This window comes from Cydia pomonella, chromosome 15 (assembly GCF_033807575.1).
Source record: "Cydia pomonella isolate Wapato2018A chromosome 15, ilCydPomo1, whole genome shotgun sequence".
In the NCBI taxonomy this organism is placed as follows: domain Eukaryota; kingdom Metazoa; phylum Arthropoda; class Insecta; order Lepidoptera; family Tortricidae; genus Cydia; species Cydia pomonella.
The window spans coordinates 12,231,187-12,246,333 of NC_084717.1; the positions used below are offsets into that span (position 1 = coordinate 12,231,187).

Here is a 15,147-nt window from a genome sequence, read left to right on the forward strand (position 1 = left end):
GAATGCGAAAGAGGCAGACTCCATATGAGAAAACGTAACCTATTTTTGAGTTCGAAGTCGGCCGAGGCGGCCAAGATCATATTGCCGTATTTTTTGACGTGAAAAATATAAGAGAATCAGAAAGAAAAATATATATTAAGTAATTTAGTGAAGATGGTGTCATGTTGTGTGCCGAGTTGTAGTGTTTCAGGGCCAAACACCCAGGAAAATACTCATTTCACAGGTAATTATGATATTCCTAGCAAAATTTTCGTAATTTATCAAATGAACAGCATAAAAAGTTTAAAAAACCAATTTATACAGTTCATTATAAGTTTTTCTTCAATTGTGTGTTAATATTTCATGATATTAGTCAATAAATAAGAATATTTTGTGTAAAAACCTAAACTGTTACTTTACGCTAGGGCTTGACAAAATGTTCATATGACTGTATCGATAACTTGTCGGTATATTAGTAGGTATGGAATTAGTTGTTCACAAGACATCATTAAGATATTACCTTTATAACCGACTTAAAATAATAACGATTGTTATAATACCTTTTTTGAAGGTGCACATGTTTAGCGATAAATTTAAACTTCACTTTCCAACACAGTACTTACATTTTAACCACTTTTCCACGGCTTTGCCGCCAACACAAGGAAACACAAGACAGCGCATACTTGTACACAGCGTATACACACCCAACCCAACTTATCAGTAGGAAAAGACGCGAAATTCATATTTTCTTTGGTAAGTCAACTTTTTGCGAACACATTTTCAAACAACTTCAACTTTTTCAAACACATTTGAAAAAGTAGTCGATAAAGCAGTTAAACATCGATTGATTATTAATATGTTGTAACATGACATCACTATTTCTGTTCGCACATATACAATTTACGCAAACATTTGCATTTCATTTTTGGTCACACGTTCGAAGATTGACACTCATTCTATACTATCCTATTTCTATGGGTTTGGTACATGGAGATTTAATTCCTTACCTCCACCTTCCGTAGGGTAATAGTTCAGTTTAGTATGAAAAATTTAGTTCAAATGAAATTCTGTAACATGGCGAGTGATCATATATTATTGGTCAGGCTCAAAGAATATAATACTCACGTCAGGCTTTAAAATAAGTTGTGTGAAGCCCTTTATACTAATAACACTTATTTTATCTTATCCAGTAACTAAACGCGTTTGACAACTTCATTTCTGTGACGTTTTGAACATATCAGACCAAAGCGAATAGTGTTGTAGCAAATTTTTAACACGTATTTACATCACTAGAATTTCAATCTTAACACCAAGTAATAAAGATTTTTTTGGTTTAGTGCATACCATAAAATACTTCAGAAACTTAAGAATTTCTGTGTAATTATTAATGGTTGTGCTCGGCGACTGTTCCCACGTCTCCAAGCACCAATTTCATTTGAATTCCTAAATTACCACGATAAGAACCGTTCATCTTGACCATGGATTACCAAAGCAGGCAGCTGGCTGAAGACTGCTTCTTACGGGAGCCCGTAGATGCTCGAATAAGGTAACCTCTATTTCACAATGTTGGTTCAATAATTTTATTCAATTGTTAATCAATTTATTTACTTGTAATACGTAACTATACCAAACTTAATGCAGTTTTAAACTACCATCCTACCTATCCGGGTTTTTTTTTGTAGTTTTGTGGTAATGCCTATTGGTAAAATTACCATAGAAACGCGTTTTGTTGCAGAGATGTTTTGTTTTTCAAAATGAAATTAGGCGCATAAATAAGTGTGATATATTATCTGAATGTTCCATATCTTTTATTTTAGAAAAGCTAAAGAGGAGCCGAAGGAAGACCCACACCCGCATCTTAAAGTGACTATGCAGACAGTCCGCTTGAACCCGGACTCACAAAAGTTAATTCTTGATACATTGAGGTATATACATGGTCCGGATTTCAAGCTTGGCAGTGCTAGCCTTTATAAGGTAAGGAAGGATACAAAACTATTTGATATAACCATTGTGTTATTATTACTATTGAGACGCAATGCTAAACAATGAAATTGTGACAATCGCGACCTGTACCACGCGACCAAAACGTCGTAAGGGCCGTAAAATTCATGGTGCTTAAGCATTTAGACCGCGAGAATTACGCTCCACTTCTATAGTTTGTTGTCGGCCGACAATAACTCATGGCACAAATACTGGTTCTCTGTGCCGGTTCTATATGTAGTAATAATAGTTCAATGGATATAACAAGCTGGTAAATGTGTAAGAACAATAGCTAGTGGCAGTAAAATACCCTCAAAAATAAATATTGTTGTAATGTTATTTTTTGTTTTATATTTATAGCTAAAATATTATAAAGATAAAGATAATTTATTTTCCAAGTAGCCATATTACCATGTGTCTATGAACCTCTGACCTAAGATGATTTAAATCCCTCCTAAATTGTAGGAGGGTAACCCAATATGCGACCGGCAAGAAACTCGGCGGGAACTAACCCCGCCAACAAACCGTTATGCAGTTTGGCGAATTTTTGATTGTTGTTCATGTATGTTTTTTTTTATAAACAATAAATTAAAAAAAATTAAAGCATTGTTAAGGTTTCATTAATGCGCTGGTGGCCTAGCGGTAAGAGCATGCGACTTTCGATCCGTAGATTGCTGGTTCAAACCCCGGCTTGTACCTATGAGTTATTCGGAACTTATGTACAGAATATAATTTGAAATTTACCAGTCGCTTTTCAGACCCAACAAGACCTAGTTTTACCCTCTGGGCTGAAAGGTTAGATGGCAGTCGCTTTCGTAAAAACTAGTGCCTATGCCAAATATTGGGATTGTCAAGCGGACCCCCAGGTTCCCATGAGCCGGGACTATGCTAGGAAGAAGAAGAAGGTTTCATTAATATCCTATAATAATTATATCTTTAAACTATTCCAACTATTAGCACTAGTAAAATTGTAAGATTATTGATATAAATCTACAATAACCACTAAAAATGATTTATTATGTAAATTTTCAATAACATTAGTTATCATGCTGTTCTGTGAATTGTATTATTATTGTAGATATTGTAAAACCTGATGGTCCATCAGTGATGGATTCATTCGAAAGTGAGAGCAAAAATGTATATTTCTATATAAACATGAACTTCCCTATTCGTAACACAATTAGTTAATTTGTGTCCCAGCCTATGAAGCCAATGGGCTGAAAGACCTGATACAAGTATGCTTAATTACAGTTGCCGCAGCGAATGTGTTAAGATAAACAATTAATAGCTAATTGAGGCTTATAGCACATTAATTTAGGTATTGTAGTTACTGAGGTTTTTATTTTTACTTCTTACTTATTTCAGGATAAAGGCACGAACCTCAGCAACAGGTACTGGATGGAGCGAGGCAACCTGGTGGTGCAGGGAGGCTGCGACTACTCACTCAACAATAAACCTGACATTGAGACTTCTGAAGCTCGGCTTAGAGCATTCGCTTTGGCAAAGTTGGAAAAGTATGTTGTTTTTTTGTGTTAGTTATTATTTATTTCCTTTAAAATAATGAGTTAAAAAGTGAGCCCAAATTTAACTTCTGCGTTACAAAAATTTAATAGGTGAGCTTGGCCGATGGAGTTAGAAGAAGAATAAGAATTGTTCATTTAAAAGAGAAAAATCTTATTAACATTTAAAACTATCTCCACTCACAAGGCTATGCCTGTCACGTGGCAGCCAGATTCGGCTTATTTTATTAGTCACTAAATACCTATCAGTTTATAGTTTATAAAGCTGTTACTTTTTATCTTAAGGGCTAACAGAGCACAATCGAAAAAAGTAAAAATTTATTATGACAGTCTACTATTTAAAACCAGCTGTTTGGTATCACATTGTTTCAAAAGACATTGGTTTAGTAAATATTACCCTCTGAAAATAAAATACCTAAATTTTATAGGTATCACTTTCACAAAGCACATTGTGCAGAAGCATTGGAAACGGCGGCGGAAAGCGTGGAGAAGGCTCTAGAAACACTCTTCTACAAGTATTTCAAAGTAGACCTTCAAGACAAACCTGAAAATGTCCCCACACCAGGAGAGCTACTTGAAATGAGGAATGACGAGAAAGCTGTCTTAGAATCAATATACGAATCCAGCTTCAGACTAAAGGAACATAATGTCTGGAATCTCAAATTAAGTCTAGATTATTTAACCAAAATGTACGAAAGCAAGGAAGTCGAAGCGCCGAAAACGAAAAAGAACATTAACTACAATAGCAATTTTAAAACGAAGAAAAAGGAAGTTTGTAAACTGTTCTTAAAAGGCCCATGCCGATTTGGTGCTAAATGTAAGTTCTCTCACGAAGTCAATGTAGAACCAGTAAAAGAAGTAGAGAAAGAAGAAAATTCCAAAATTAACTATGAGTTAGAGATCAGGTTTCCAGAAGACACTGTATATCCTTATGAACCTCCTTTACTTTTCTTTAAAACCGAGGTCAAAACTAGCACAATACCTGATTTGACTTGCTTACGGATAACAGCAAGACTAATAGATGAAGCTAAAGTATTGGCACAGGATGGTATACCCAGTATATACTCATTAGTAGAGTTGTTAAATAATGAAGAAGATCTATTAAATTTTATACAATTTGATACTAGAACTTTTCCAGAAGCATCTGACGCTCTTTTCCCTCAATTAATAGAAAATTCCAATGTAGAAAAGAAAAAACCGTCACATTATAAAAAAGGTGACGGGAAAGACAAGAGGGCTAATGTTGATTTTGAAGAGATTTTGAAAGAGAACACGGATATAGCGAAACGGTGGTTGGAGAAAAGAGAAAACAATAGGTATAACAAAATGATGTCCGGGAGGAGAAAATTGCCCGCTTGGCAAAAAAAGAACGAGATATTGAATGCAATAAAGAAATCACAGGTAAGTCTTTCTATCCTCTCTACTATCGCAACCTCGACGCCTCACTCGCTAGCGGTCCGAGCAGTAATTAACACATTCACTGCCAAAGTTTTCGTAGCGCTACGCGCGTAGCCCATCCCAGCGTTATTCCGCTTTGTAAAGAAAAGCGACTACGAACAGAGAACCCGCTGCGTGGGTTCTTGGCACTCAATGTGTTCAGGCACAGTCAGAGAGACAACATGATTCAGACAGTGAAAATTATCTATTCAGTGGTATTAGGCGAAACTTATGTACGATATATATTATGATATTTCCAATCTCTTTTCGGTGAAGGATAACACCTATTTCCAATATTAACGCTTGATTTACTTTCTGGGTGTAGAATGTCAGATAGCCGTCGCGTGATCATGAGCTGTGGCAAAAAGCCAGGACAACGCTAGGAAGATGTTGATGAAATGCGTCATTAAAGTATAAAGTTAATATTTTAAAACAGGTAGTAGTAATAAGTGGTGAAACCGGCTGTGGCAAGAGCACACAAGTCCCTCAATACATCCTGGACGATTGGCTGGACAACTTCAACAAGGGCGGTCGGGAGCATGTGGAGATTGTGTGTACGCAACCTAGGAGGATATCCGCCATTGGAGTAGCGGACAGGGTCGCGGAAGAGAGGGTGGAGAAGACTGGACAAGTTGTGGGGTATCAGGTATGTCAACTATTATAGATAAGTGTTACGACCGGACCTGAGCCTGACCTATCAACCTCACAACTTACTTATTTCTTACTTACTGCAACTGTCAAAAGTTTGCATAGATGGCGCCAGCATACGTTTTCCCTATCTCTAGTGTTGTTGTAGAGTCTGCGTGGAAAGAGATGGGTGCGGGGATAGAATGTATTGGTTCCCTTATATTCCAGTGCAGTGGATGAAGTGTCTGTCCTCTCTATTGTTTTTTTTTTTGCTTTAACCCAATAGTATGGGATATCCTTTGATAACTACGAAACCCTACACTGAGCATGGCCCGACATGCTCTTGGCCGATTTTTTTAAATGCTTCGATCGGCCAACTCCATTGGTAGAACCTTTACTTTTTGCATAGAAATACTGAGAGCGTAAAAGACGGAAAATTAACAGCTGAAGTAAATAGCATTGTCCGACGCCATACTTTTTAACACTTGACAAGCTATTTACCGCATACATTTTTTTACAATGTTAAGCATCTTAGTGCATTGTTATACACAATTGTAGGGTTTATTAATAATAAAATGTACCTGTACTTATCAAACCTTATCATTCTTTACAGATACGCCTCGAGAGCAAAGTTTCATCAAAAACCCGCCTAACATTCTGCACAACGGGCATATTGCTACGACGACTCGAATACGACCCTCAACTCAAATCCGTCACGCACATATTGGTGGACGAAGTGCACGAACGATCCGAAGAAAGCGACTTCCTTTTGCTCATTTTGAGGGACCTTGTCAAAGTGAGGAAGGATTTGACGGTCATACTCATGAGTGCGACGCTGAATGCTGAGCTGTTTTCGGATTACTTTGAAAAGGTTCCAGTGCTGGAGATACCAGGTACTTGTGAACATTTAATAAGCCTTATCTCGTTGCAATAAGGTTCACGAATTATTAGTTAAATTCTCTAAGATGGTACATTTATTTATTTTTGCATTTTTTCCAGGTCGAACGTTTCCCGTGGAGCAAATATTCTTGGAGGAGATTATGGAGTTATCTAATTATGTCTTAGAAGAAAATGGACCATATGGGCGGAAGGTCAAAAAAGGTACCTATCAAATCCGCATTTTGTAATAGGGCATAACGCAAAGTCGTAAATAAGCGTCAGTGACCGCTATCCCAATAAACGATTGATACTATGACGATATTGTAAAGTAATAAAAAAAAACTTTATCAAAACAATTACTTGGTCAGGTCATAAGTTCTGTCACAAACATTTTGACGGATAAAATGTCATACAAAACTTTTAATAAAAAATGAAACACTATATATTTATATATATTTATTATCTGATTAATTATGGTACTAACAAAATTATACCTGTTGAGTTATTCGTTTATTGTTTTTATATTTTTAGGTATACTAACTTTAGGTATATTAGAACTAGGTACTTAGGTTTGTGAACGCAGGCATTTGGTGAGCGCACTGCGAATGCGCCTCTTTGCGAAAGGCTCGCTAACTTTATTCCGAATTCGCTAGAAGTGGACGCACCTCCTCTTTTAATTTTAGGTGACAAAGACAAGAGAATAGACCTTGAAACGGAGCTGGAAGCGTGTGACGTGCGCGCGTCCATGGAGCCCCCGAAGGCGTCCATTCGCGATGAAAACCTCACCGTGGCGCAGGTCGTCGCCCGGTACCCGAAGTGCAGCAAAGCCACGTGCAAGAACATGTATCTTATGGACACTGAGAAAGTTAGTATGCAGTATATAGGTCGTGTCATTCACGAAGACGCGTGCCTTGACTCGTAATGTCATGTTATTAAAGGTTAGATTTGACAAATCTACGCGTCATCGTGGATGACACGAATTATAAACTATACACGATAGACAGACTCCTGGAAAAAACTTTTAGAACACCTTATTCTAGTTTTTTGTGGAACTACGACAGTGCCATGCCAGCCATGGCCAGGATCGATCGAGGTAGGTAATTTTCTAAATCTTAAAAAAAATAATGAATATTCGACAACGCGCTTGTTGGAGCTGCTAGCGGGGTTGTAGACTGAATACAAATAAAATGTAAAAATACAAGATCATTTAGGTTCCAGGTTATGTGGATGATGCCACCGAGAGCTAGCGGTGCGAAGCAAATCTTGTAATACATTCTAGATATATGCATTGTCCTCAGATAAACCTAGAGCTGATAGAGCACACGTTGAAGTACATAGTCGACGGGAACCACAACTGGCCACGAGAGGGCGCCATCTTGATCTTCTTGCCCGGCATAGCGGAAATCATGAGTTTACATGACCAACTGGCTGAGAGTCATACATTTAGTCCCAAGTAAGTTTTTCATAGTTGTTTTGCCCACTGTTCTTATATTTTTGGCATAACATAAATGACAATCAAATAAAACAAGAAGAGTGACAATGTCTATATAAAATCTCGTTACTCCAATATTCAGGTCATCGCGTCACTAATGCAGCAGATCTCAGTATGGAAGGAGGTAAGGAATGAAATCTCCATGTACCAAACAGTGTCATCAAAAAAACCTTAAATAGGTGGCGCTACAATACCTAGAATACTTGAAAAAAAAATCCTACGATATGACAGCATACTTCACTCCGTCAATAACGCCTAGGTTCTTGACTACTCTAGCGCTACTCTGGAGAGCTTTGGAACTATTATTTATAGCTGACAGCAGGACACTTTTGCAACAGTTCTACCACAGAAATATATTCTACCATAAGAGATTTCACTCCTTTTAACTCCACACTCCATAGATCTCAGTTTTATCCATTTTCAATTATCAAAATAACTCAGCTGCTGTTCAATAGATGGCGCTGAATGACATTGTCGATCTTCTTGTTTTATTCGTCCATGTTCGTATCTAAAATTTTCGCGGAGAATGTTGGGAGCAAGGGTAGTTATTTTGTAAGCAAACATTATGTTTTAAATTTAGGTGTAAGGTATTACTTATCAATGGTATAGTAGTAGTAGTTGTTGTTTAGTAAAGCCTGACCAGTAATATAAGATCACGCGCCATATTGCGGAATTTCATTGGAACTAAATTTTTTATACTAAACTGAACTGTCACTCTATACATGAGAATAACAGCGCCCTCATGACAATGACCATATATTTCTGGTCGGGCTTTATCTAAATAACGATACGCTTGTAGTTATATCCGCTTAGGTTGCAATGTCCTAATACTAGTACAAATTACTTCCGATGAAATTTAAATCCTAATTAAATTGAACAGGGTTGCTTTTATTTTGTTTCATTCAATTTTAAAGCAAAACAAATTCAACTCTATTTTCTAATACGATTTCATAAAAATTTTCATTATGAATTTTCAATACTCATTATTTTTCAGAACTGGTAAATACATCCTAATACCGCTCCACTCTACGCTGTCGAGTGAAGAGCAATCCTTGGTATTTAGCAAAACTCGGGAGGGCGTGAGGAAGATAGTGCTGTCTACAAATATCGCTGAAACTTCCGTCACCATTGACGACTGTGTGTTTGTTGTGGATTGCGGGAGGATGAAGGAAAAACGGTAAGAGAAATATCACTAAATACTGGTAATTAAATTTTCACCACACCAACTGGTAAAGGCCCTCGTGATTGTTCAAACACTAATGAGAAAGTTGCATTTTATCCACATGTGGGCAAAGTAATCAGATACAAATTTTGAGTTGTTTCCTTATGTTAGCTAGTAGAATTGACTTTTAAATGATGATTTTGAATGATATTTTTTTTTATTACATTCATTTGGATTTGATTTATATTGAATATTTTGGTATTTTATAGTTAATAGTTTCCTCGCGTTGGTGGGGTGAGAATTTTTGTGTTTTACTCGGAGGCAAAGTTTGTTTAACCCTCGTGCCTTGAAACCCTCGCAACGTTAAAGATTCCATTTCTCGAACTTCAATTTTGGAATCTTTCGCTTGTACGGGTATTAATATTAGCACGAGCGGTTAAACAACAACTTTGCCCCCTTGTAAAACAAATAACTATTAATAACTTAACATGTATTCTGGAGGCCTTTGATGTAAATTATTTTGTCATCTCTCGTATCTTTATCCTGCTGTACTTGGATTTTTTTTCGATTTGGATTCGCGATTTCGGGGTTGGCCCCATAGTAAAAGTTGTTCAGTATGACCTACATATTCACGCCTCAGAGTTTGGTCAGAGATAACAAAAGCATCCTGTATGTCACACATACAGTATGTGTTATGAAAAAGTAAGATACAATTTGAGAATCGGTAAATACCTGTTACCGATTAACTCTGTCCTGATGCTAGTATATACTTGTCCAGTACAGTTGAATAAAACGGATATCCCTACCATTATACACTTATGATTTACTATACTCCCGCCACAAAGCATTCTAAACTCATCAATCCTTTTTCCCAGATTTGACTCAAACCGCAACATGGAATCCCTGGAGCTGGTCTGGGTGTCCCGCGCCAACGCGAAACAACGCAAAGGTCGCGCCGGCCGTGTCATGCCCGGCGTGTGTGTCCACCTTTACACGTCGCACAGATATCAGTACCATTTGCTGGAGCAACCCGTGCCGGAGATACATAGGGTGCCGTTGGAGCAACTACTGTTGAAGATTAAGATACTGCCGCTGTTCCAGAATATGAGCGTACATGAGGTTTTAGGTAAGTTAAAAATTATTTGATGTTGACTACATGAAGTTATTTAACATTTTTTTTAAATTCCAATTATATATTCATAGGAAAAACGATAGAACCGCCAACGAAACCGAGCATTGACAGCGCCCTCTGTCGCCTCCAAGACGTCGGAGCCCTCGACAAATCCTACGGCCTCACACCGCTAGGAGCTCACTTAGCGGCATTACCAGTTGATGTTAGAATAGGAAAGCTGATGCTGTTTGGTGCAATCTTCTGTTGCGTTGACTCCGCGCTCACGATGGCCGCTTGTCTTAGCCATAAGAGTCCGTTCGTGGCGCCTTTTGGGAAAAAGGTTGGTTAATAACTGTGAAATTAGCTGTGGTTGTGTAGTATGTGACAGCGCTGAAATGTTTGTGCATTAGGCTTCACACCAATAATATTTTTACAAAAACATCAATATTGACTGTACATAATTGGTATGTACATCTGATGATATGATAATTATAAACATAAATTAATACTTACTCTTTTTTGTTCAAACAGGGTGAAGCAGATGCCAAAAGAAAAGAATTTGCGTGCTCGAACAGCGACCAATTGACGACTTTAAGAGCTTATAGGGTATGTAATTTATACTACGTCATATACTGTAGGTATTGCGTCAAATAGTTTTTGTTTCTTATCTGCGCCTTGTCTGGCAATGGTTTATTGACAACTAAAAACAATACAATAACTCTTTATTGCATACCATAAAACATCAGCTACAACAGCTAAACACGTAAGTGTACTGTTCATAAAAAAAATATTTTTTTTTAGAAATGGCAACTCGCGTTGCAACGCAGCACACATGCCGCTCTAGTGTTTGCCAACGAACACTACCTGTCTCACAAGACGTTGCTCATGTTGGGCGACATCAAACATCAGTTGTTAGGGTTGCTGGCCGCTATAGGCTTCGTGCCAGACATGCCGGATTTGAGGAAAAAGATGAGGAAAGACTCAGTTGCTGCTCTCACTGGACAACAGGTGAATTAAGTTTCCTCCTTTTCAGTCGTCTTTATATAAAAAAAATCGATGACTTTGCCCCAGATCAGTATGCCATAAGACGTATTACTGTGGAAGTAACTAAAGTAAATAAAGGGATTTATTTTTCTTTCTAGCTCAATTCGAATGGTGACAATGACAAACTGCTGGCAGCCATTTTGTGTGCAGCGTTGTATCCCAACGTCGTCAAGGTAATACTTTATCCTTTTTTTACCCTCTAAGCTCTGAAACAAAAAACTATAGGGAGCGTGCATGAACTGTAGGAGGCAGCACAGGAGCCGTCAGATTTTTGGCGCGAGGCGTAAATGTGATGTCTTTTGTTCCGATGTAGCCCACAAGATGGCAGAACCTACTATGCACAAGAAAACACGTGACGTGTACATGTGCATGTTTATGGTTCCGATTCAGGCCACAAGATGGCAGACCCTCCAACGCGCACGGTCCCTATAGTACAGATTATAAAATATATCAATATCGCTTTCTTTTACTGTACCTTGAGAGCATAATCATTGCTAACAAAATTGTAAAAATAAAACCCTAAACTGACTCTTTTGCGCGAATGTTGCTCCTTCTATTAAGTTGAACGGTGAAGAACAAAATAAAATCAAAACATCTACAAAAATCACCATTATTTCTACATTCGACTTACAGGTGCTAACCCCAGAAAAGTCCTTCCACATGCAAGCCGGCGGCGCCATTCCTCGCCAGCCGAACGCCGACGAATTAAAATTCAAAACGAAAACCGACGGTTACGTCGCGCTCCACCCTTCCTCTATCAACTCGAACGTCGGCTATTTCAACAGCCCGTACCTAGTGTATCAGGAGAAGGTGAAAACGTCGCGAGTGTTCATTCGAGAGTGTTCCATGGTACCGCAGTTGCCGCTCGTTCTGTTTTCTGGTAAGTGAATTTGGGTTTTAAATTTAGGATTGTAAGGTTGAAATTCATAAGATTATAAGGCTGATGTAACTAGAACTACACGAGATAGCCTTATTTATTTTCGCATGTAATTACGAAGACAAATGTTCGCGCGTTGCTCGGATTCTAATAGTCGTTTTTAAAGTTAGTAGATTTATTGAAAATACTTTCACAAATTGAAACCAACCTGTTCAACTTCAATTAAAAAACTGTCAAACCGCTATCATGTGTTAATTTAAAAAAATCAAAATTCGCAAAATACATACAGGTAATTTCAAGTGACGTATATTGAAGAAAAATCTTGAAATTAATATATTAAACACATATGTAAACGCTATATCTTATACCTTTAAACGAGCAATTCTTGTGTATATATATATATATATATATATTTCTGTGATCTCGGAAACGGCTCTAACGATTTCGCTGAAATTTGGTATATGGGGGTTTTTGGGGGTATACAATCTATCTAGATTAGTCTTATGTTAGGGAAAACGCGTGTTTTCGAGTTTTCATGCGTTTTTGTTTCGACGTAGAATATGGTCGCTAATTTCGTGTTGCCGGCCACTGTCCGTCTGGTCCAGCGGGTTATAACGCGGACTGCTAAACGAGTGTTACGGGTTCGAATCTCGTCCGGTGACTAACTTTTGTTTATTTTTTAATTTTTATAGTTATAACCGAGCAAAGCTCGGTCGCCCAGGTACTATATATATACTTATGTATAACACTTTTTGAACTTGTAGATTTCGTTATATGCTATTAGTTGTGAAATTTCCTGTATAATCTTCAAATTGAACGAAAACATTACACATTATTTGCTCAAACTTACAAGTTCGTGTGATCCACGATGACGCCCAGATTTGTCAAATCTAACCTTTAATAACATGACATTACGATTTAAGGCATGCGTCTTGGTGAATGACACGATCTATAAGCAGTTAATGTTGTATGCTGTCTTAAAATTAAAACGAAATATTACGTTTTTATTTGTTTTAGGCTGCAATCTGTCAGTGGAACTGCACAACGGTACATTTATTGTATCCCTTGAAGATGGATGGATCATGTTCCAGGTGGAGAAACATGAGGTAAAGTTGCCTACCTATTGTTATATTTTATCTTGTTTTTAAGATTCCCATTTATTTCCAACTAAGATTCCCATTTATTTCCAACTCTTTATGTTGAAAAACTGAATATGTATTTATTTATTTAATCTTAATTGCATAAAAAAACAGTACAGTACATATGACAAACTTAATGCTATAAGACATTTTCTACTAGTCAACCTTCGGGCAAAGCAGAGAAATCTCGTGCAAATCTTAAATTATAAAAAAAAACTTTTTTTTATGTGGACAAGAACAAAATATTATTTAGCACAATAGCGTATGTAATCTTAAAATGACCTAAAAATATTTTAACAATATTAAGAGTTGCGCTAAAACGCCATCTAGTTGTCCTGTTTGCAACATTACTGTTTCGTATGACGTACTGATAGTAACTGCAGATGGTTCTGGTTAAAGCAAGTGTCGATAGATGGCGCTGTCATAGAATTCTGTGTGTCATACGAGTTTAATTATATTTCAGGTGGCGGAAATGCTGAAAACGATACGAGTGGAACTTATAAACTTACTTGAAGAAAAAATTAACGATCCTTGTCTGAATTTGCTGAATTATGAAAAAGGAAACAAAATTATACAAACGATTGTCCAAGTCGTTACTAAAGATTAAAATCAAACGAAACTTCCATCAATATTGTTGTACCATTAGTAACGATGCTTAAAGTGTTCAAATTGTTACCAATTTTTGTTTTCGAAGTTGTATTTTTATACTGTACTTTGGACTATTGTATTATATATACGATAAGATTATTCGTCGAGCATATTATATCGATCTAAATGAGTTGAGATTAACTTATTCCGCATGAAATTGAACTCCACGAACTTCTTGTAAGTTAACAAACTAAATAACATTATAAGTACATTGTCTTAATAAAAACTTGAGTTCCTCCGAAATAATATTAAAATGTATGGTTTGTCTGCAAAAGTGTTACATAACTTTTTTTACCACGTAGGTGGCTAACAAGCATACGGTCTGCAACTTCAAGGGTGTTACATGCGCGTTGTCGACGCTTGAAAAACCTGTACACTCCTTTTATGAAGCACCCCATACTGTAGCCCTTAGGGAAAACCTCAGCAGGAAGCTCATTCCACAGCCGGAGCGTCCGCGGGAGGAAATTGCTCTTAAACCGCATAGTGCGCGACCATTTAAGTTCTAGGGTGTAAGGATGAACACCCTGCCGATGGCGAGCGGTGCGGTGATATAAAGTGGCCGTTGGCATCATGTCAAGCAATTCTTCAGAGCACAACCCATAGTACAAGACAAGCGGTAGAACACACACGGAGGCAGTCTCTTCTTAGGCTTAAGAGTCCAATGTTGCTTGTGAGTTTGGGGTCGTAGACAATTCGTACAGTACGCCTTTGCATCGAGTTGAAGGGTCCAAGCTACCAGGTAACTTAACCCTTGCTGACCATCTGATTTTCTAGTTAATCAAAATATATTTTTTGCCTGACTATTTCATTACTTACCATATAAAAAAAGTTCATTGGAAAGAAAGAAAATACATTTGAAATGTTGTTCGAACGTCCTTAAATGTACACTTAAATGAACTCTCTGTCAATACTATGTATACTTATTTACAAATTGTAAATTAATTATATTATAAAATACATACTTATAATTATAACATATCCCGGTGATCTGTTATTAATCTTTGTTGGCAATGTACGCTTCTTAATAAAATTTATTAGGAACTAGAAATGTTTTTATAAGTAGGCAAATTTTATATACTGTATGAAATAAACTATTTTGTTTATTTAACACTTTTTATTCCTTAGAATAAGACCACTACTTAATTTTTCCGTAAAAGTTAAACTATATATTTTGACCACTTTTATACATATTAACATACCTAACATAACAATACATATCCTCGTAAGGCCCAAGGTCCTACCTATAGGACTT

The 15,147-nt window shown here is 37.1% G+C and overlaps 1 protein-coding gene across 1 annotated transcript; it reads left to right on the top strand.

Moving 5' to 3' along the window:
• Nucleotides 1-1,125: 1,125 nt before the first annotated feature.
• LOC133525800 (putative ATP-dependent RNA helicase DHX57) lies at nucleotides 1,126-14,998 on the top strand. Its single transcript, XM_061862188.1, has 18 exons — nucleotides 1,126-1,525; nucleotides 1,797-1,953; nucleotides 3,325-3,473; nucleotides 3,908-4,880; nucleotides 5,353-5,562; nucleotides 6,157-6,436; nucleotides 6,543-6,644; nucleotides 7,106-7,287; nucleotides 7,721-7,875; nucleotides 8,909-9,091; nucleotides 9,952-10,202; nucleotides 10,280-10,527; nucleotides 10,719-10,793; nucleotides 10,989-11,195; nucleotides 11,330-11,404; nucleotides 11,865-12,111; nucleotides 13,126-13,214; nucleotides 13,711-14,998. The coding sequence occupies exons 1-18, from the start codon at nucleotides 1,458-1,460 to the stop codon at nucleotides 13,852-13,854; spliced, it is 3,795 nt and encodes a 1,264-aa protein (XP_061718172.1). The 5' UTR covers nucleotides 1,126-1,457; the 3' UTR covers nucleotides 13,855-14,998.
• The last annotated feature ends 149 nt before the right edge of the window (nucleotides 14,999-15,147 follow it).